Below are 22,086 nucleotides of genomic sequence, written 5' to 3'. Positions count from 1 at the left end.
TAAGACTGCATTATCCTTTTACAACTATTAGAATAGTTAGTGACAGTCATCAATGAAAAGCTACTTTTGGGTATGTAGTGTTGGATGGCACTTCTCTTTAGACTTACAGCAAACCTAGGGTTTGTGTTTGCACTGTGTATCAAATTTTCCTTGGCTTCTTAAATGGCAACAACTACCATAGTAATGTCTAGCATTGCCAGAGGAAACTCACCACAAAATTGTTAAGAGAGTCAAGATTGCAAATGTCAAGGTTTGAGGGAGGCAATCTAGAATGTAACCCCCCAAACTTTTACTGTGAAAGCCTGCATTTCTTCTGAATTATTTCACTTCAGACTAACTTTTCTTGGACTGCATTCCCATTTAGAGCAAGGGATACTTTTACATAAAAACAGCATTTAAAAGCTACCATAGTTAAATCTACAAAATGCTCCAACCTCAGTTTGGGCCCACTGTTCCCAACAGGAACTCCATTGAGGGAGTGGCCACAGCAATAAGAGCCTCCATAACTAGTGAATTCCAATGCTTCTTCTTAGCCTTTATTGTCTCCCTCTTAACAGGCCACTGGCAGAGGGCAACTCTAGAGTGATGTTTGCAGAGGCTCCAATCTAATGTTCCTATTGACTACTTCTATTTAATGCTCCTGCCTAAGGACCCTACCTACTACTTCTACATAATGTATCTACCAAATGCTCTTAGCTATTATTTCTATCTACTGCTCATGTCACTTTGCCAAAAGACTGGGCTAGCACACAATGCCCACTGCAGGAAATTCTAGAGTTATGAAGAATAAGCTGTGTAAGTTAGTGTTGTTAAGTGTTAGGTATGACAAGGAAAGACTAATTTTGAGGACAGAATGCAAGTAGTCCACATGTGGATGAGGCAGAAAAGACATCTACCTGAGTCAGAGGAACAGAGGAAAGCAACTTGACAACCACTGAAGTACTAGCACACTATGCAGCCATCACTAACCCTCCTGATACCTAGGCAGGCAGTACTGGTAATATACCTCACTGGTCATTGGCTGCTTACTACCTACCATAATCCATATCATGTCCTTAGTTTGAACACTGCTCATTTCCCATGAATTTGGATTGAAGATCTACCTTTACAGATTTTTTTAAAAACACTGAACACCAAGGTTTGCTTTAGATCCATTGTTAGTGAAAGAACTATGAACTATAGTGGCTTCTCACCCATTGTCTTTTACTTCTACAAAGATTTTTCCATCTCCATTTCTATGGAGAAACTTTCAAGTGAGATATTATGTTAGTGTTAACATTCTAAGCAGTGAAAAGTTTTTATCGAGGATGTAAGGCATGTGTACGTGTAGGAAGAGAGGAAAGTGATTGGTTCTCAGTGAATGTAGGTTTGCGGCAGGGGTGTGTGATGTCTCCATGGTTGTTTAATTTGTTTATGGATGGGGTTGTTAGGGAGGTAAATGCAAGAGTCCTGGAAAGAGGGGCAAGTATGAAGTCTGTTGGGGATGAGAGAGCTTGGGAAGTGAGTCAGTTGTTGTTCGCTGATGATACAGCGCTGGTGGCTGATTCATGTGAGAAACTGCAGAAGCTGGTGACTGAGTTTGGTAAAGTGTGTGGAAGAAGAAAGTTAAGAGTAAATGTGAATAAGAGCAAGGTTATTAGGTACAGTAGGGGTGAGGGTCAAGTCAATTGGGAGGTGAGTTTGAATGGAGAAAAACTGGAGGAAGTGAAGTGTTTTAGATATCTGGGAGTGGATCTGTCAGCGGATGGAACCATGGAAGCGGAAGTGGATCATAGGGTGGGGGAGGGGGCGAAAATCTTGGGAGCCTTGAAAATGTGTGGAAGTCGAGAACATTATCTCGGAAAGCAAAAATGGGTATGTTTGAAGGAATAGTGGTTCCAACAATGTTGTATGGTTGCGAGGCGTGGGCTATGGATAGAGATGTGCGCAGGAGGATGGATGTGCTGGAAATGAGATGTTTGAGGACAATGTGTGGTGTGAGGTGGTTTGAGCGAGTGAGTAACGTAAGGGTAAGAGAGATGTGTGGAAATAAAAAGAGCGTGGTTGAGAGAGCAGAAGAGGGTGTTTTGAAATGGTTTGGGCACATGGAGAGAATGAGTGAGGAAAGATTGACCAAGAGGATATATGTGTCGGAGGTGGAGGGAACGAGGAGAAGAGGGAGACCAAATTGGAGGTGGAAAGATGGAGTGAAAAAGATTTTGTGTGATCGGGGCCTGAACATGCAGGAGGGTGAAAGGAGGGCAAGGAATAGAGTGAATTGGAGCGATGTGGTATACAGGGGTTGACGTGCTGTCAGTGGATTGAATCAAGGCATGTGAAGCGTCTGGGGTAAACCATGGAAAGCTGTGTAGGTATGTATATTTGCGTGTGTGGACGTATGTACATGTGTATGGGGGGGGGGTTGGGCCATTTCTTTCGTCTGTTTCCTTGCGCTACCTCGCAAACGCGGGAGACAGCGACAAAGTATAAAAAAAAAAAAAAAAAAAAAAAAAAAATATATATATATATATATATATATATATATATATATACACACACACACACACACACACACGTGTGTGTGTGTGTGTGTGTATGTGTATGAGTGGAAGGGCCATTCTTCACCTGTTTCCTGGTGCTACCTCGCTGATGCAGGAAACAGTGATTAAATACAATAGAAATAAAGAATAATACTTAGAAAAACAGATGGATTTGTGTGTAGCATTTATGGATCTGTAGAAGGCATATGATAGAGTTGACAGAGTATATATTGTGGGAGGAAGTTGCTAGAAGCAGTGAAAAGTTTTTACCAAGAATGTAAGGCATGTGCATGAATAAGAAGAGAGGAAGTTAATTGGTTCCCAGTGAATGTTGGTTTGCAGCAGGAGTGCGTGATGTCCCCATGGCTGTCTAATTTGTTTATGGATGGGGTTGTTAGGGAGGTGAATGCAAGAGTTTTGGAGAGAGCAGCAAGTATGCAGTCTGTTGTGGATGAGAGGGCTTGGGAAGTGAGTCAATTGTTGTTCGCTGATGATACAGTGCTAGTGGCTGATTCCGGTGAGAAACTGCAGAAGCTGATGACTGAGTTTGGTAAAGTGTGTGAAAGAAGAAAGCTCAGAGTAAATGTGAGTACGAGCAAGGTTATCAGATTCAGTAGGGTTAAGGGACGTAAGTTGAGGTTGAGGGATGTAAGTTTGAATGGAGAAAAATTGGAGGAAGTGAGGTGTTTTGGATATCTGGGAGTGGATTTAGCAGCAGATGGAACCATGGAAGCAGAAGTGGCTCACAGGGTGGGGGAGGGGGCAAAGGTTCTGGGAGCACTGATGAATGTGTGGAAGGCGAGAACGTTATCTTGGAGAGCAAAAATGGGTGTTTGAAGGAATAGTGGTTCCAACAATGTTATATGGTTGTGAGGCATGGGCTACAGATAGGGTTGTGCGGAGGAGGGTGGATGTGTTAGAAATGAAATGTTTGAGGACAATATGTGGTGAGGTGGTTTGATCGAGTAAGTAATAATAGGGTAAGAGAGATGTGTGGTAATAAAAAGAGCGTGGTTGAGAGAGCAGAGGAGGGTGTTTTGAAATGGTTTGGTCACATGGAGAGAATGAGTGAGGACAGATTGACCAAGAGGATATATGTGTCAGAGGTGGAGGGAACAAGAAGTGGGAGACCAAATTGGAGGTGGAAAGATGGAGTGAAAAAGATTTTGAGTGATCGGGGCCTAAACATGCAGGAGGGTGAAAGGCGTGCAAGGAATAGAGTGAATTGGAACAATGTGGTATACCGGGGTCGACATGCTGTCAATGGATTGAACCAGGGCATGTGAAGCGTCTGGGGTAAACCATGGAAAGTTCTGTGGGGCCTGGATGTGGAAAGGGAGCTGTGGTTTCGGTGCATTATTACATGACAGCTAGAGACTGAGTGTGAACGAATGTGGCCTTTGTTGTCTTTTCATAGCGCTATCCCGCACACATGAGGGGGGTTGTTATTTCATGTGTGGTGAGGTGGCGATGGGAATGAATAAAGGCAGACAGTATGAATTATGTACATGTATATATATGTATATGTCTGTGTTTATATATATATATATGTATACGTTGAGACGTATAGGTATGTATATTTGCGTGTGGACGTGTATGTATATACATGTGTATGTGGGTGGGTTGGGCCATTCTTTCGTGTGTTTCCATGCGCTGCCTCGCTAACGCGGGAGACAGTGACAAAGCAAAATAAATAAATAGATAATAATAATAATAATAATAATAATAAAAAAAACATAATATTCAAATTTGCTTGCCTTCATCCATTCCTGGCACCACCGCACCCCACAGGAAACAGCATCACCTACAACATGTCATTTATCCCCAGTGAACAAGCATCTCCATTTGGAGGTAAAACCAGTATCTTAACCTCCCATTAAGCAGGGGGCCATTCAGATGCTCATAGGGCTTTGCCTTCATCGTAGAAATGGATTTTCATTCTGTAGATCCTATATCTATGGACATCCTTGCACCTAAAGTATATATTTGCAGAATATATTATATCCATTTGCATCAGTCACCAAAAAGAGTATCTCCCATGATACCACTTCCTCAGTTGTCCTTTCAGGTTTTCTCAAGAGATTTATTCCTAACCTCCTTTCCTGTCATCACATGGCATTTGTGCTTAATTCATAATAAACCTTAAGTCTATCTCACATAAGATTTGAAATTGGTAATGTAGAGCTCATATAACTGCAAACAGTTATCTTTTCAAAGCATGCATCTTTCGTCAGAACATCCTCTGACTTATTTGATCTGACACTCACTGTCAGTACATTACAGTACAGTCCAGTACTTTTAGCTTTATTTTGTTCACACCCAAAGTAAACAAATTTCTTCAAAAAAAATCTATGAATTCTGTCCACATACACCCTTCATGTTCTCTCAGCATGCACATCTGCTCTTCTTGTTGTAGGTAGTTGCAGACAGCACATACCATAATGACCTAATGCAGACTTGGAATTCCCACTCCCATACTCTTAAGCTTCCAAAGAAGAGATCTTTTTAGTCATCTGTAACATTCTATATATGAATGTAGAATTGCTTCTACCCCAAAATATGCTGTTCTTTTATGTAATTTAGTCCTTTCAAATTTTGAAATAGATGTGTAAATGTTGAACTTTTTGCCATCTGGTTGGAATATTGGTATTGCAAGAAGAGAAAGACCAAGCTTATCTCATCAAACCAGTATTACACAAAAAGACTGTTTGCAGTATCTCATGGACATAACTTGCATCGTGATGATTTCTTCCCTTTTTGCCTCAGCTCACATATCAGGTACTGTTTTTCATATTAAGAGTGTACTGTTAAATTTTGATCCTTTCTGACATTTCTCTTCAACAGATATGGCAGTTTCCACAGGCATCATTCTTACAGCTCTCTGTGTATTTTGTGGTTGAATTAATCCGGCGGAAGTCAGATCTGTCCATGGAAACATGGAGGTCTATGTCCCCCGCTACACGAATCTTCCTGCTGAGTCTAAGCCATTTGTGGGGTACAAGGTTGATTCATAGACTCAGTACTATTTTGCTGTTTATCATGACACCATTTACAGAAAAGAAACAGAAGAATTTCATCAGCTTCTTTCTTTTAGGTCAGTGTGACTCATTTTCATATTTTCCTTATAATCCTGTACCATTAGGAGTACTGTCGTGTCAAAAACTTTATTCCAAAGGTATCTTTCATTTCCTTGCTACTGGAAGTAGCAAAGCCTTGGGTTGCAGGAGCCTTTAGAAAGGTTTTGGGTGGCACCAGAACTCTTAGAAATTGCTCCTGAGGTAATTTTGAATAAATGCTGTTTTCTTTTTGCCATAGGTATATGCTCCACTTCAGGACATACTCAACTAAACAGTTCACCTTATAGGAAAAATTTGTGATAAGTCGACTAAGGTTTTCCTTCTTTCTATCTCGGCTACAATAATTGTGAGAAATATTTTTGAGCTCAAAACTTATTTCAATTATTTCTTAAATACTGGACTTTCATATTTCATCACAATGCATAACATTTTAAGCAAATACGCCTGAACATGTAGGAAGATGAAAGGAGTGCAAGGAATAGAGTGAATTGGAATGATGTGGTATACCAGGGTCAACATGCTGTCAAGAAACAGAACCAGGGCATGTGAAGTGACTGGGGGTAAATCATGGAAAGGCTGGTGGTCGTGGATGTCAATAGGGAGCTGTGGTTTTGGTGCATTACACATAACAGCTTGTGTATGGGGGGGATGTGGCCTTCTTCATCTGTTTCCGAGAGAGAGAGAGAGAGAGAGAGAGAGAGAGAGAGACAGACAGACAGACTGAGAGAGAGGTGAGCAAGTATGAATATGTCCATGTATATATATGTATATGTATATATATATATATATATCTTTCTTTCTTTCATACTATTCACCATTTCCCGCATTAGCGAGGTAGCGCAAGGAAACATACGAAAGAATGGCCCTACCCGCCCACATACACATGTATATACATACATGTCCACACACGCACAGTATACATACCTATACATCTCAATGTACACATATATATACACACACAGACATATACATATATACACATGTGTACATAATTCATACTGTCTGCCTTTATTTGTTCCCATCGCCACCCTGCCACACATGGAATAACAACCCCCTCCCCCCTCATGTGTGCGAGGTAGCACTAGGAAAAACACCAAAGGCCCCATTCGTTCACACTCAGTCTCTAGCTGTCATGTAATAATGCACCGAAACCGCAGCTCCCTTTCCACATCCAGGCCCCACACACTTTGCATGGTTTACCCCAGACGCTTCCTGCCCTGGTTCAATCCATTGACAGCACGTCGACCCCGGTATACCACATCGTTCCAATTCACTCTATTCCTTGCACGCCTTTCACCCTCCTGCATGTTCAGGCCCCGATCACTCAAAATCTTTTTCACTCCATCTTTCCACCTCCAATTTGGTCTCCCACTTCTCCTTGTTCCCTCCACCTCCGACACATATATCCTCTTGGTCAATCTTTCCTCACTCATTCTCTCCATGTGCCCAAACCATTTCAAAACATCCTCTTCTGCTCTCTCAACCACGCTCTTTTTATTTCCACACATCTCTCTTACCCTTATGTTACTTACTCGATCAAACCACCTCTCACCACACATTGTCCTCAAACATCTCATTTCCAGCACATCCATCCTCCTGTGCACAACTCTATCCATAGCCCATATATATATATATATATATATATATATATATATATATATATATATATATATATATATAAGTGTATATATGTTTATGTATGTGTATATATATATATATAAGTGTATATAAGTTTATGTATGTGTATGTTACATATATGCAATTATATGTATATATAAGTGTATATGAGCAGCTGAGTCCTTCTTTGTCCATTCCTGGCACTACCTTGCTATTGCAGGAAAACAGCAATTAAGTATAAAAAACATAGCATTAGTGATGTTTGTATTGTCATTATTCTCACAGTGCTCTTTTCTTTTTCTTAGCAAACTGCCTTTCTTGCTGCAGAGGTAGTGTCAGAAACAAACAATGGCCTGTATTGTACACACACTCTTTCTGTCAAGTGTAATGTCCTAAATGTAGCTTTTATTTTTTTACAGGATTCAACATTGCCATTTCTCCCATCCTTGTAGGGATTGTCATTGTGTCAACAGTTATTTCTGCTCCCCTGCTGCCACTCTTCACCCTCCCCATCTTCCTAATGGGGTTTCCACGACCCATGAGGTTTTGGTCTTATCCTGTTGGGCGATCTTCCAACTCATGTGATGACTCTGTATACTATGAACAGCTGACGCCTCATGTTGTATTTGCTCTGCATAACTTGCTGCAGACTGGTTCATTAGGTATGTATACCATATTATTTTTGCAGAATCTTTTCATTTTAGTTGTTTTTGCACTGTCTATTGGCATTTTAAGCAACTCCTCTGTAGTCCATTGGAGAGGGAGAAACAAACAGATCATCGGTTCATAGGTTAAGTTCCATCTATTCATCTAAGGACAAGGGATCTCTCAGTGGTTTTCCTAATGTTCTCTGTATAACATTTGATGGTATTTACATTAGTTGGCAAGGGAGACTGGATATGTTGATGGTTCTCATAGAGTATATGGTATTAAGCATATGAATTAGAGATTTTCACAAAGTACTCTTGGACAGGTGAGGAAATCCGCTGAATGCTACCTGTGTAGCTCCTGGTATACAAGTCCATCCAAGGAGAATCCTTTTTAAATTACAAGGTGAAGCCATTCTGGAGCTACCTCACTCTAGAGGAGAACGGCAAAAAAAGTATGAAAAATGAGAGTCCCTTCTATCTCTATGAGGTTCTTGCAGCACTCAGGAAGCCAGTTATATGCACTAGGTGGAACCGTAGGCCATAAAGTTTAATGATATTGTGTGCAAATCTGTGTGGGGAGAGTGAAGGGCAACTGAGTGATAAGAGTTTGATGTCTTTGTGTTAATTGCATCTTGGGCATAACAGGGTCAGGGGATATGCTGAAACTGTGAGTGTAGTGCTGTAGGGATGATGTCCATAGCATAGCCTGAAATTTGACTCATGTTTGCTTAGGGAGTGTGGCTTTTGATGGGTAATTGTCAGGTGGGATGGAGTTTCAGACTGAGATGGAAGGGCAGTTGTAGTTTTTCTTTATCACTGCAGCTGAGAAGTGTGTGAATTGTATCATGCAACCAGTTTAGCCTTATGCTATATATATCAGATATGTTTTGGCAAGCTTTTTCACTGGTAGTTTGATAACTAACTCATTTATGAATCCAGTTATCTGAGATTGTGCAGTTTTACCACCATTTATCAAAGATGCAGAATGACAACCTAATAAATGTACTGAATAATTCTAGCAAGATACTGTAAGGAGTAAAATGTGTTATCTTTCAAAGTAGATTTCTTCAAGTTTATGAAGGGGTTTTCTTTATACTTACAGGGATAACAGAGCCTGGAGAACATTTTCTTCTGCGATGGGAGGATAGATTTATGTGGGTCCAGGTAAGTTATTTTTTTTTTTTTTTTTTTGTCTTGACTGTTCTCTGATTTCTAGACAATCACAGGAGGGTTACTTTTTTCCCCCCATATGCTAGGTACAGTACATTAGGGATATCCACATATTTTCTAGTTAAAAACACCAATGTCTGTTTAATCTGAGTATGGATGGGGTGAATAGGTAGGTAAATACAAAGGTCTTGCACAGGGAAAGGGTCTGCAGTTTATTGGGGGTAGAGGATGATTGGAAGGCGAGTTAACAGTTGCTACTTGCTCATGCCATGGCTGTGATGGCTGACATAAGTAAGAAATTGCAGAAGCTGGAGCCTGACTAATATTATTTGCACCTCTTCAGTCTCACAGACAGTTAGCAGGTTCTTCTCTCTGAATTAACTGTATGCCTTCTAACTTTTTACCACACTAATCTATGGGTTTCTGACATCTTCCAGTTTCACAAACAGCTTTGAAGGGACCCAGCAGTCAGTTGCTATTTGAATTCCTTTGCATCATTCATGTTACTTTCATTATGAGGGGAAAACCGTTTAGGCAACCCAACATACTGGCCTTCAGGGCATCTATGGAAATACCTCTCCATACTGTTTGAAAAGTTTTCCCCTTGTCTAAAAGCAGGGCATATTGTTGTCTTTTCTTTTACCTGAATCTCTACTTGCAGATTTTGGAGTGTGGATTCACATATCAGTACTATAGTGTGAAAGGTCTCGAACTGCAGGAGACAAGTTGCCACACAGCTGAAGCCTCAAGAGTTGATGCTAACTTCAGTAGGGCATTTGATGAAGATATTAATAACAAAGAGATTTTGTCATCATTGTTTAACCCTCATGCATTTCACACTCTGACTCCCCTCACCAAATTTACTGTTCTAGGATATTCAGACACAAGAAATGTCTTGACAGGAGTTATAGATTCTCCAGATACACTTAGTATTGTAAGGGATTATTTTCATAAAGCTTTATTGTATGTAGTGATGGACTACATTGTAAACAGATCTGCCAAATTTTCAGACATTAAGCCTGAAGAAGAATCAAAGACAGTTCTCAAAGGTAGCTCAAAAAACAGAAGTCAAGAACACTTAAGAAGTTTACCTAAAATTGCCAGAAGAACAGAATATGATTTTGAAGAAGGTGTTCCTCAAAACAAAATGGAGCTGGATAGTCATGAAACAGAACAACCATATTCATTCGACAGACGTATCTCTCATGCTTCTCAACAATCCCAGAGTGGAAGAGGGAGTCGGGTAGCCTGGGTTGATGGTCAGAGATCCATTCCAGTTGTGCCCACTGGAGACACACCCCCACCCCCATCTAATTGGATTGATGAAGATGATCCTCTTGATGACAGTGATAGAGAGACCTTGAACATCAAGAACAAGAGTGAAAAATCTCAACCTTCATTGCGATCTAAAGTTCAGGATTATATGTCTTCTCTGGAAGATATTAGAGAGACTGACAAACAAGTAAATTTCATCCCAGGCCTCATGTATGACTCCTCTGACGATGATGAAAGAATTTCTATGAGGAGCAAGGCAATGCACCATGGGTTTAGACAAAAAAGTTCTGCTAAAGTAAATCTAAGGATGATATCACAACCAGAACTTCGTTCTCCAATTTATGAGAGCCCCATAAGTGCTGCACTGGCTCCTTTACCAAACTGGATAGTAGAACTGCCATTTGATGCAGAAGTAATAGATGAGGTCCAAGATACATTTCCACATGCTTGGTTCAAGTTTCTCCTAAATACTTTTGGTCATTATTATGTAGAATGCTTAGATCAGAGCAACACTCCTAGCAGTAAAGCCTCCTGTAGCTCAAAAACTTCGGATCGTTCTAGTGGCAAGGGTGGAGATAGAGAAGCTTACATCCAAAGAATGCAGTATGATGAGACCTTGGAGGAATCCTACAGGTGAGTTTCACTATTTATTTTAGATGTGATTAATGTTACAGCTAATGCACTAGAGCTTTCCCAGTTTGCCACACTTTAGTTGCATCCAAAGTAAGAGAGTTTAGTAGAGTTATTTCTTATGCTTACAGATTACTTTTCAGATGTTTGAGAATAATTCTCATTGAAAATCAAAGCATTATACATATAAGTAGTATTTATATGTATAATGTACATAATTCATACTGTCTGCCTTTATTCATTCCCGTTGCCACCCCGCCACACATGAAATGACAACTCCCTCCCCCTGCATGTGCGCGAGGTAGCACTAGGAAAAGACAACAAAGGCCACATTCATTCACACTCAGTCTCTAGCTGTCATGTAAAATGCACCGAAACAAAACCACAGCTCCCTTTCCACATCCAGGCCCCACAGAACTTTCCGTGGTTTACCCCAGATGCTTCACATGCCCTGGTTCAATCCATTGACAGCACGTCGACCCCGGTATACCACATCATTCCAATTCACTCTATTCCTTGCACGCCTTTCACCCTCCTTCATGTTCAGGCCCAGATCACTCAAAATCTTTTTCACTCCATCTTTCCACCTCCAATTTGGCCTCCCACTTCTTGTTCCCTCCACCTCTGACACATATATCCTCTTGGTCAATCTTTCCTCACTCATTCTCTCCATGTGACCAAACCATTTCAAAACACCCTCTTCTGCTCTCTCAACCACACTTTTTATTACCACACATCTCTCGTACCCAATTATTACTTACTTGATCAAACCACCTCACACCACATATTGTCCTCAAACATCTCATTTCCAGCACATCCACCCTCCTCCGCATAACTCTATCCATAGCCCACGCCTCACAACCATATAACATTGTCGGAACCACTATTCCTTCAAACATACCCAATTTTGCTCTCCGAGATAATGTTCTCGACTTCCACACATTTTTCAATGCTCCCAGAACTTTCGCCCCCTCCCCCACCCTATGACTCATTTCAGCTTCCATGTTTCCATCCACTGCCAAATCCACTCCGAGATATCTAAAACACTTCACTTCCTCCAGTTTTTCTCCATTCAAACTTACCTCCCAATTGACTTGTCCCTAAACCCTACTGTACCCAATAACCTTGCTCTTATTCACATTTACTCTCAGCTTTCTCCTTTCACACACTTTACCAAACTCAGTCACCAGCTTCTGCAGTTTCTTACCCGAATCAGCCACCAGCGCTGTATCATCAGCGAACAACTGACTCACTTCCCAAGCCCCTTCATCCTCAACAGACTGCATACTTGCCCCTCTCTCCAAAACTCTTGCATTTACCTCCCTAACAACCCCATCCATAAACAAATTAAACAACCATGGAGACATCACACACCCTTGCCGCAAACCAAAAAGCCGACAAATAGACAAAAAAGGCCACAATCGTTTGCACTATCTCTAGCTGTCGTGTAATGCACCGAAACCACAGCTCCCTATCCACATCCAGGCCCCACAGACCCTTCCATGGTTTACCCTAGATGCTTCACATGCCCTGGTTGTCCACTGACAGCACATTGACCCTGGTATACCAAATCATTCCAACTTGCTCTATTTCCCTATATCACAGGCTGGTCTTCCTCTCATTGCTGGCATGAGGAAATAAGAATTTGGGTTGCTTCTACTAGTAAGGACCAGCAGATGCTGAAATATGGATAAATCCATCAAGTTAGAAGGAAAACACTGAAGGGCAAATAACTGAGAATAGTAATATAATTCCAAAGGCAAAGTTTAAGACTGTGCATGACCACAAAGTGGACAAGATAAAAATGTCAAAAAAAAAAAAGAAGCATCAGAGGGCACAGAATCTCTTAAAATCTGAGACATTTGTCCCCAGAAAAAATCAAACCAAATAATATGAGTGACACTTTTGTTGATCAAAACAGCACAAATTGGGAGGGATTTTGAATAAATCAATCAAATGTGTTTCATTGTAGATTGGCCATAAGTCTGTAGGGCTGGATGATATAAATGCTTAAGAGAAAAAGACTGGAACAAAATGTTGTATAAAGAAAGCAGCATAACGTTTGTTATATTATTAGCAGAAGTGGCAGTATTAGTAGTAAATGCAGCATCTGCAGTTACACTGGTAATATTTATAGCAGTTGCAACAGGAGCAGTAATGGTAGCACCAGAAGTAGTAGCTTTGGCAGCAGCAATAATAATTGTAACTTAAGTAGTGTTAGTATTGGTATCAAAAGTATCAGCATCAGAAAAGTAGTAGCATTAATAGTAGAAGCAGTAGTAACAGAAGAAGAGGATTAATATGATTTTGTATTTGCAGGTTCTTGACTGGTACTTGTCACTTGATTATCCTTGGGATGGATAACCTCCCACCATCACCTACACAAGTTTATAAGACCTTTATTGGAGAAGTTTCTTGGTCAATGGCCCTTGATTGGCTTATCAACAAGCAAATCTTATATGAACTTGTACTTCAGGCTTACAGGTGAAAAATCAGAATGTTTTTTAGTTCAGGAATAATTCTGCTGTGATTCTCTCTCTCTCTCTCTCTCTCTCTCTCTCTCTCTTGCTGGTTGTGTCTGTTTCTGTAGACCTTAAGACGTTACCCCAAGTAAAAGAACAGAAATGTGTTATATTCTATCTCTGTGCTTAACATTAATCAGTGAACAGTCATTTTGTATGCTACTGAACTTCAAATCTCATACTGAACATTGTATGATATTTCAGAATTGGTGTAAAACTTGCACTTGATCATACACTGATTGGTGGAATAACTGGATGGGCAGAGCTTCAGTCCACTATAGAAGATTACACACGTAACTGGTACTTTGGTCCAGATGCCAGAGTTAATGATCCTAATGCACACTCTAGATCACATTTGTCACCTGACTCACAAGATAGTAAGGCAATGAATTACAAGGAAAACAAATGGCCACAATCGTGGATTGAAGCAGTGAGGATGGAGACAGCAAATCTCTTTTCTTTAGGATACAATGCAGTAAAGGTATGTAGTTTCAGATTGGATAAGTTGTAATATGTAAGAATTAAAGGACAAGTGACATGATTTTTGAGAGCATTATTAAACTTTTAGAGCACTGCAGGGCAGCAAGGATCTTCTCCTTAGCCTTTGGTCCTCATCAATTTGCACACACACACACACACACACACACACACACACACACAAAGTGGTAAAATTTCAGGTAAAATTTCAGGTAAAATTTCAATATCAACCCTCAAAGTACATGCAAGGAAACTCTGCCTTCTATATTTACTGTTGTCAGTGAAGCAGTTGCTCTACCTGCTCATTAGATTAAGAAAATCTATCTAACTTGTAACACACACACCCATCTATATGCATACGTGCTCCTGCTAAGGCTCCCACTTTGTTATCAGCATGGCATGGCAAAACCTTACTCTAGTCACAGTCATTGCAGATGAAAGGTGAGATGAAGGTTGAGAAAAAAAATGCAAGAAGAATTGATCTGAACTCCTTAGGTATCTGCAAATCTAATTCTTAATAGTGGAAAGGTTATAGGAAGAAGGATAGACAAAAGACAAGAGAATTCTACAGTTTTGCTGTATTAGGAAAGAAGGAAGTATCACAGTGGTCAGTCCTTGTGTGACTGGTCTTCTAAAAGAAGCTAAGGGTAGCAACAGCCAAACTCATGCCACAGGTCCAGATCAAAGGTGCTGCAACACACACAAAAAATTCATAAGAGAAGAATCCAAAATATACATATTGAACAGAGGAAATTTATGAGAGAGAGAGAGAGAGAGAGAGAGAGAGAGAGAGAGAGAGAGAGAGAGAGAGAGAGAGAGAGAGAATATAGACAGGGACAGATACCTTAAGGGGTTCTTATTTTAATCTGTGTTTATTGAAAGAGTAATAGTAACTGTAAACTTATATTCTTAGGGTGTTCACACGTCACATCTGCTGACTCTTGGGGAGGCAGAAATAGCTGTGGGACGACTTGGAAGTGAGACTGTACGAGGACTATGGGCCTCCCTGGTGGCTGAATTGCTCTACCTCACTAATGATGATGATGAACGATACTCCATACAGGTAATAGGATGAAATTTAAGCCTTATTTTAAAACACCATTAATGATCATTATTTATATCTTACCTTACCTTATCTTCCTTCCTCAGGACCCCCTTTTGTGCCCTCTGCCCTCAGAAAGCTTTCCACCTCTCCCAGGCTGAACCACAGGTCAAGAAGTGTGGTGATGTGTGTCTGTGTTTGTAGGTTGAGTGCTGGACAATTGGGTAGGTATTCAGTGTCTTCAGTGAGGAGTTGCATCTTGAGTATGAGGGGTCTTTTGATGTTGAATTGGTGTTTGTAATGGAGAGGTGTAATCAGACTCCACCTGCATAGGATTCCATCGTAAGTGAAGAGTTACCTTTGGTAAAGCCTATCATTGAAAAGTTGTTCAGTCCCTCACTGTTCCCCAACTTCCACATGAGATTTCACCACAAGTGAAAAGTTACTTTTGGTGAAGCCTATCATTGGAAAGTTGTTCAGTCCCTCATTGTTCACCACCTTCCACTTTCCTTTGTTGAAATAAATCTGCTACTCATCCTTTGGCACTTCCTCTTTCATTATTAAATTAATCTTGAAAAGCACATGACTGCTTCCCCTCAGAGTTGATGTGTTCAGTTTTTAGGTTGCTATGTATCTACCCTCGACAGTGCATTGATGCATTTGAACCCGTTACTGTCACTGATGTGCTGGTTCAAAGAGTCCTTTTGAACACACTTTTAGACCATGAATCCCCATCTTTATATTCTCCTACAGATTTTAGTTTCCTGCAGATAATTCTTATTTTGTTTTACATGGGTAAGTGTGCTGCTCCCTGTACCATCTTGTGGGTTCTTCTTTTATATTGCTTTTTAAACACTTTCTCTTGATTCATCAGGCCTTCCTAGTAAACAAAAGCCATCAGACAAAGTCAATCAGTTTTCCTAAAATTTTCTGATTGAAGGATCCCTTATATCATCATCTTTGTTAAGTTCTTCAAACTTTCTGACGATTAATTTGGACTTCTTGAAAATTCAAAGCAGATAAGACAGACTTAGTCACTTTCTCCATTTTTTTTTTCTTTTTTTATTGAGGGATCCCTTAAACAGCCTTATCTCAAGAGAGCTAATGTATCTCTTAGAAGTTGAAAGTTTTTCTCACTGGGATATTAGGGTACACCCATCATCTGTTTGCACCTTTCTTCCTCTTTTTATTATACATCCTCCAGGAAAATCTTTATGCATTTTTGTTTCTAAATGACTTTTGTCTTGATGCTTCCTTTGCTGTTTGGTTGAATAATATATAAAAGCATCCTAATTCAAGTTCCCTGCCATTTCCTAATAATCCATCAATTGAAATATGTCACCATAACACACCGTTTACATTCCTTCCCCCTCCTCCTTTTTAGGTTCCCTGGCACTTTATGTCACAAGAATCTAATGTGTAGTATAAGTTTTGCCCTCTTACCATTAATTAAGTGGCAAACACTTCCATCAACTTTTGATTACCATTTTGCAAATGTAAATCATTCAGTTTAAGATTTCTTGCCGTTTTTGCTCTTCTTACGCTACAGACTTGACCAGAACTAAACAGGTATCCATAATACAGTGGATATCACTTAACAGAAACCTTCATTTCTTAAGAAAGTTTCCAGAATTATGTTTCACCTGTCTTTTCAGGCCCAGCCAGGTCTTCTGCGAAATTTAACTATCCAAGCTGCAGATCCTCCTTTAGGATATCCAATCTTCTCCAGCCCTCCTCTGCGCCTGGCTGTTGCCTGGCTTAGTGCTACTTTTGAACAGGTGCATTTAGCAGAACAAAAATAAGAACATCATGAACTTTACTGGATGTTCATGTACAGTAAATGAAAAGAGTTGACAAAATTGGTTTCCTGAATGTTATTAATTATATCTCATAAAATGAAAAATTTATACATACAACTTTCTATTAATTTGTGTGGAAAAATAATCTACCAACAGTATATCATGAAATCTATCTTGTAGGATATTATAAGATACATCTGCAAACTGTTGTTACAGCATATCTCTTAAGCACCACCCTTGACGATACTTATTGTTTTTACTGCATACAGTTACACAGATGGTCAGAAAGGCTGTAAAACCACCTAATATTATGTGATAAAAAGCCTAAAAAAAAATATTCAAGAATGATTCTACTTTTGCTACTATACTGGATGTACAGGAAGTGTCACATGTGATAAAAGAATATAAGATGTTTGAAAAGCTTTGTAAAGTGGCAATGCATGCTCTATTGTTTTATAAGGATTTTATGCTGAATTTAGGGTAACTCATTTAAACTGAGGCAATTTAAAAATAGAATCAGGTGGGTATGATTCATTTTTGTTCTCTGTTTTTCTTTGTGAAGTAAAAAACAAGGGTAGAAAAGGTAAATATTGCTGAAATGGTGTAGAATTAAGGGATTATTTCACATGCCCATGGTCAGGTTCTGTGAAACAATCAGCATGAAACTCACAGACAATTATGAAAAAGGAGGGGCTGGAAATCATTCCCTGCTTCTGTGAGGTAGCGCCAGGAAAACAGACAAGAAGGCCATATTCATTCACACTCAGTCTCTAGCTGTCGTGTGTAATGCATCGAAACCACAGCTCCCTATCCACATCCAGGCCCCACAGCTCCCTATCCACATCCAGACCCCACAAACCTTTCCATGGTTTACCCCATACGTTTCACATGCCCTGGTTCAGTCCCGACGGCACATCAACCATGGTACACCACATCATTCCAATTCACTTTATTCCTTCCACACCTCTCACCCTCCTGCATTTCAGGCCCCGATTGCTCACAATCTTTTTCACTCCATCCTTCCACCTCTAATTTGGTCTCCTGCTTCTCCTTGTTCCCTCCATCTCTGACACATATATCCTCTTTGTCAATCTTTCCTCACTTATTCTCCATTATTCATTATTTACGCAATCAAACCACCTCACACTACATATTGTCCTCAAACATTTCATTTCCAACACATCCTCCTCCATACAACCCTATCTATAGCCCATGCCTCGCAACCATATAATATTGTTAGAACTAGTAACTATTCCTTCAAACATACCCATTTTTACTCTCCGAGATAATGTTCTACCCTTCCACACATTCTTCATCTCTCCTAGAACCTTTGCTCCCTCCCCCACCCTGTGATTCACTTCCACTTCCATGATTCCATTCACTGCTAAGTCCACTCCCAGATATTGTAAACACTTAACTTCCTCCAGTTTTTCCATTCAAACTTACATCCCAATTAACTTGTCCCTCAACCCTACTGAACTTAATAATGTTGTTCTTATTCATATTCACTCTCAACTTTCTCCTTTCACACACTTTTCCAAACTCAGTTGCAAACTTTTGCTATTTCTCACTCAAATCAGCCTCTAGAGCTGTATCATTGGCAAACAACAACAGACTCACTTCACAGGCCCTCTCATCCCCAAGCGACTGCATACATGCCCCTCTCTCCAAAACTCTTGCATTTACCTCCCTAACTACCCTATCCCTAAACAGATTATATTTCTTTTTCCCCCCATAAATATTCACGATTTCCCACATAGGATAGGTAGAACAGATGACAGAGCTTTAGAGGGAAAATCCTCACATGGCTCCAAGTTCTGTTCTTTTATTTGGAAAGTAATACATGATGGGAGGATTTCCAGCCACCCTCTCCTGCCACTCTTAGTCACCTTCTATGACACACAGGGAATATGTGGATAGTGTTATTTCTATCCTATCACCAGGGATAATATATATACATGTTTCACATACATACATACAGTGCCTGTCGATGAAGTAGGTGCAAGGGGGCTCCAGCACAACCATCAAGGATAAAAATGAACTAAAACCATAAAAACTGTGCATTCACCACCAACTAGTACTTTACCGGATTCCCTTTTCTCTTTATTCACCCCTTGAAATGACCAGGAACTGAATCACCAAGGTTCTGAAGCCATATAGGGTCCATCTTTGCCCAAATTTTACAAATGGCCGTCTCCAGCTTCAGTAAGAATGAAGTATCCCTGATATATAATTTCATTTTCATTGGATTCATATCTGGTGAATTCCCAAGCTAGTCACTGAAAAGCTCCACCAAACAATCCTTGGGCCAATCAGTAACTTGTTTGGCAGTATGTAAGGGAGCTCCATCGTGCATGAACACTGGCCTTGCACTTTTTGAATGAATCTGGAAGATAATCACATAGTGGCTAATGTTACTTAACTATATCTGTTTAGCGTTCATTCTTTGGCAACACTACAAGGTCCCAACACCATGATAACTGAAACAATCCCATATCATAAGTGAAGCAGGGAACCTCACAGTGCTTGCAATGTATTTTGGGGTCAAATGGATCACAGCCTGGTCAACTGTGCACTAGCCCACCATGGCAAACTGCCACAGAAAAGGTGGACCCGTCACAGCATAATACAGTTTTAAACTTTGCCTTCTTCCACACTACATATTTCTTACAAAAATCAACTTCTGGTGCTTAAGAGTTACGAGTGGTTTGGGACACAGCCCGCAGCTCTAGTACTTAAGGTCTTTGTGTGAGCGGCACTGCTCTGACATTACCAACACATCACTTAAAAGTCTGAGACTTTTCCTTTTTAATCAGTTTGCAGTCAAGTGTGGATCTGCATGCATTTGATGTTGAAGAGCATTTCGAGTATTTGCAGAAATTTTTCTGATCTTCCCAGAATGTTTCACATGTGTTGGTGTAGCAGTGCTGCCACTATCATTAAATTTCTTCATGCATTGTTGTATTGATATCAAGCTCATACCAACATTATTGAAGTGCAACAATAGAAGCTATACTGTCATTTATAAGGTGAGTATTTCCAAATACAGTAGGTGGTAGAGGTATGAAAAGGGAAATAACAATGAAAATCCAGGGCATAAGTGGGGAGCACAAGACATTCCCAACTCCTATAACAGCTAAAACTACTTCTGAGGCTCATGTGGTATGGTGACATGTTACATAGTTGCCACTGCCCACTAGAAGGCGCCAACTTTACTGGCAGATACTAGCATTATTCTAGGTGGAGTAAAGTGATTTGTGTTAGTGTTATTGCAGCAGGACCATTCATACCTACTTCAATGGTGGGCACTATATATTACACATAAATGTTGTATATAGATAAAACAATAATTTAATGCCTCAGTGGTTATAACAGTGATAAAAAGTAGGAATCTCATTCATGTAGATATGAGTTGCATCAAGTACAAAATTAATTGTATAGCATATGTACAGTATATTCATATGTTGTTCAGTAGTTTTTAAGTATATTTGTGTTAATGTTGTTGTACATATTGGACAGAATCTGTCAGACTGAGATTTACTCTTAAGTTTTGGGATATAGAAAATTTTTTATGTAGTTATGCCTCACAGAACTTTCAAAAGTTAATAACAGATATAGCGAATGGCCTTGTAATTTGCAATTCTTAATCTTGTCTTTGACCTTCAATTTCTAGTACCTCTGCTGTACATGGGGCTGGCACAGGAAATAAAAATGTCCATATTTTTGTACAATTCATAGTACACGTTTAAGTGTACCTCTTAATAAAAAAACATTCTGAAGTAGCTCTCATAAATACTCACATGTACATGTTCACTTCACTATAATGGAGTACTTTGTATATTTATTTGAAATTATAACTTTAAACATATTGTAAGCTCATGTATGAAAAATGTATGTGTAAGACTTGTATTACACTGGTTATTCAATGCTGGTATTTCCTTTCAAGCTGAATTCTTATATCTCTCCGAATTACAGTTTCCCCTCACCATAAGGAACTTTTATAATATTTACAATTTGAAAATCATGGTTTTCAAGTTACATCTGAAAGGCAGTCACTTCATATGTATGACAGCTAAACTTATAGAATTCTCCAATAAATAATTCAGAATTTCATATTAGACCTCAGACATCAGTCTGTATCAAGATGCAAAAAAAGATAGAAGGTATGACATCCTTGACACCATCACACTTTTGTGGAACACACCTCCCAAGTAAGGTTTAGCTTAATCCAGAACATGAGATGACAAGGATGCACCTTCCACACGAAATACTCAAAATCCTGACAAATTTGCTGCCTAGTTGTGGGACTGAATTTCAAGTCAAAAGAGCTATAAATTCAGTTTCCATCACATCCATTTTGTGTTGCCTGCATTGCATGGCAGACACTTAGGGATCATTTTATCCCTTGTATTCATTCATCTATCCATCCATAATCTGTCTACTGCCCATTTGTATGTCCATCATCCGTCCACTATCTATTCATCATCTGTTTATCCACACTCAGAATCACACTTTAACATTCATCATAACCTTGGTCACAACCTGAAAATCTTATATCAGATACTTTTTAATCTATATGCATTTATTTTCACTCAGTCTCTAGCTGTCATGTTGTGAAACCACAGCTCCCTATAATTATTATCATTATTGTGTTAGGTATGCTGCCAACCTGAAAATTAATTTTGTTTAATCATACAACATATGCATATGTGATTCCACCATTCACAAATCAAATCTTGTGTTATTAGCCTGTCATACACTACTGTCCTCCTAGGAAGGTAAAGTCACATCTCAGTCATTGAGCAGTGTTTAAGAATGCCTTCCCATTTTCAACACTTGCATACTTCTGCTAGTGACTAATTTCCTCTGTCTGCAGTGCTATAAACTCCCTTTAGGGGAAAAAGATTACTCCAGACATTTCTTGCCCCCTGCTCCTCCATTAACTGTAACCCCAAACTCCATTCCACTAGAAATGCACCCATCTGATACTACAACCGAAATTCGCAATAAACTCTACTGTTATTATGTATCAAAAAAATTAATCAAACTAAAAAATCAGAGAGGAAATCCCAGTGATATGTCACCACAGGTTGCGTATCCCTTATCTGAAATACCTAGGGCCAAAAGTGTTTTGAAATTTAGGATATCTGCGAATACATGAGATATGTGGAAAAGAGGAAGGTCTGGAATCAAACGGGTTAAAGTTGAGACATAACTCGAACGTTTCAACTTGACTCTAAATTTATCTGCCATTAATAAGCAATCATTTTCGTTCACTTATTCACACACAGAAAAGAAAAAAAAAAAC

General features: G+C 39.6%; 1 protein-coding gene across 1 annotated transcript in view; it reads left to right on the top strand.

Moving 5' to 3' along the window:
* LOC139757492 (pecanex-like protein 4) overlaps positions 1-20,705 on the top strand; it is a 36,299-nt gene extending 15,594 nt beyond the window's left edge. The window contains exons 9-16 of the mRNA XM_071678005.1: positions 5,364-5,613; positions 7,633-7,875; positions 8,966-9,027; positions 9,695-10,941; positions 13,258-13,422; positions 13,665-13,941; positions 14,851-15,000; positions 16,635-20,705. Of these exons, the coding sequence (XP_071534106.1) occupies positions 5,364-5,613; positions 7,633-7,875; positions 8,966-9,027; positions 9,695-10,941; positions 13,258-13,422; positions 13,665-13,941; positions 14,851-15,000; positions 16,635-16,781 (2,541 nt within the window). The 3' untranslated portion in view covers positions 16,782-20,705. The remainder of the gene's footprint in view (positions 1-5,363; positions 5,614-7,632; positions 7,876-8,965; positions 9,028-9,694; positions 10,942-13,257; positions 13,423-13,664; positions 13,942-14,850; positions 15,001-16,634) is intronic.
* The last annotated feature ends 1,381 nt before the right edge of the window (positions 20,706-22,086 follow it).

The sequence above is a fragment of the Panulirus ornatus genome, chromosome 27 (genome assembly GCF_036320965.1).
Source record: "Panulirus ornatus isolate Po-2019 chromosome 27, ASM3632096v1, whole genome shotgun sequence".
Classification (NCBI taxonomy): domain Eukaryota; kingdom Metazoa; phylum Arthropoda; class Malacostraca; order Decapoda; family Palinuridae; genus Panulirus; species Panulirus ornatus.
The sequence above is the reverse complement of the archived record's forward strand: the minus strand, read 5'-3'. Positions and strand labels throughout refer to the sequence as shown.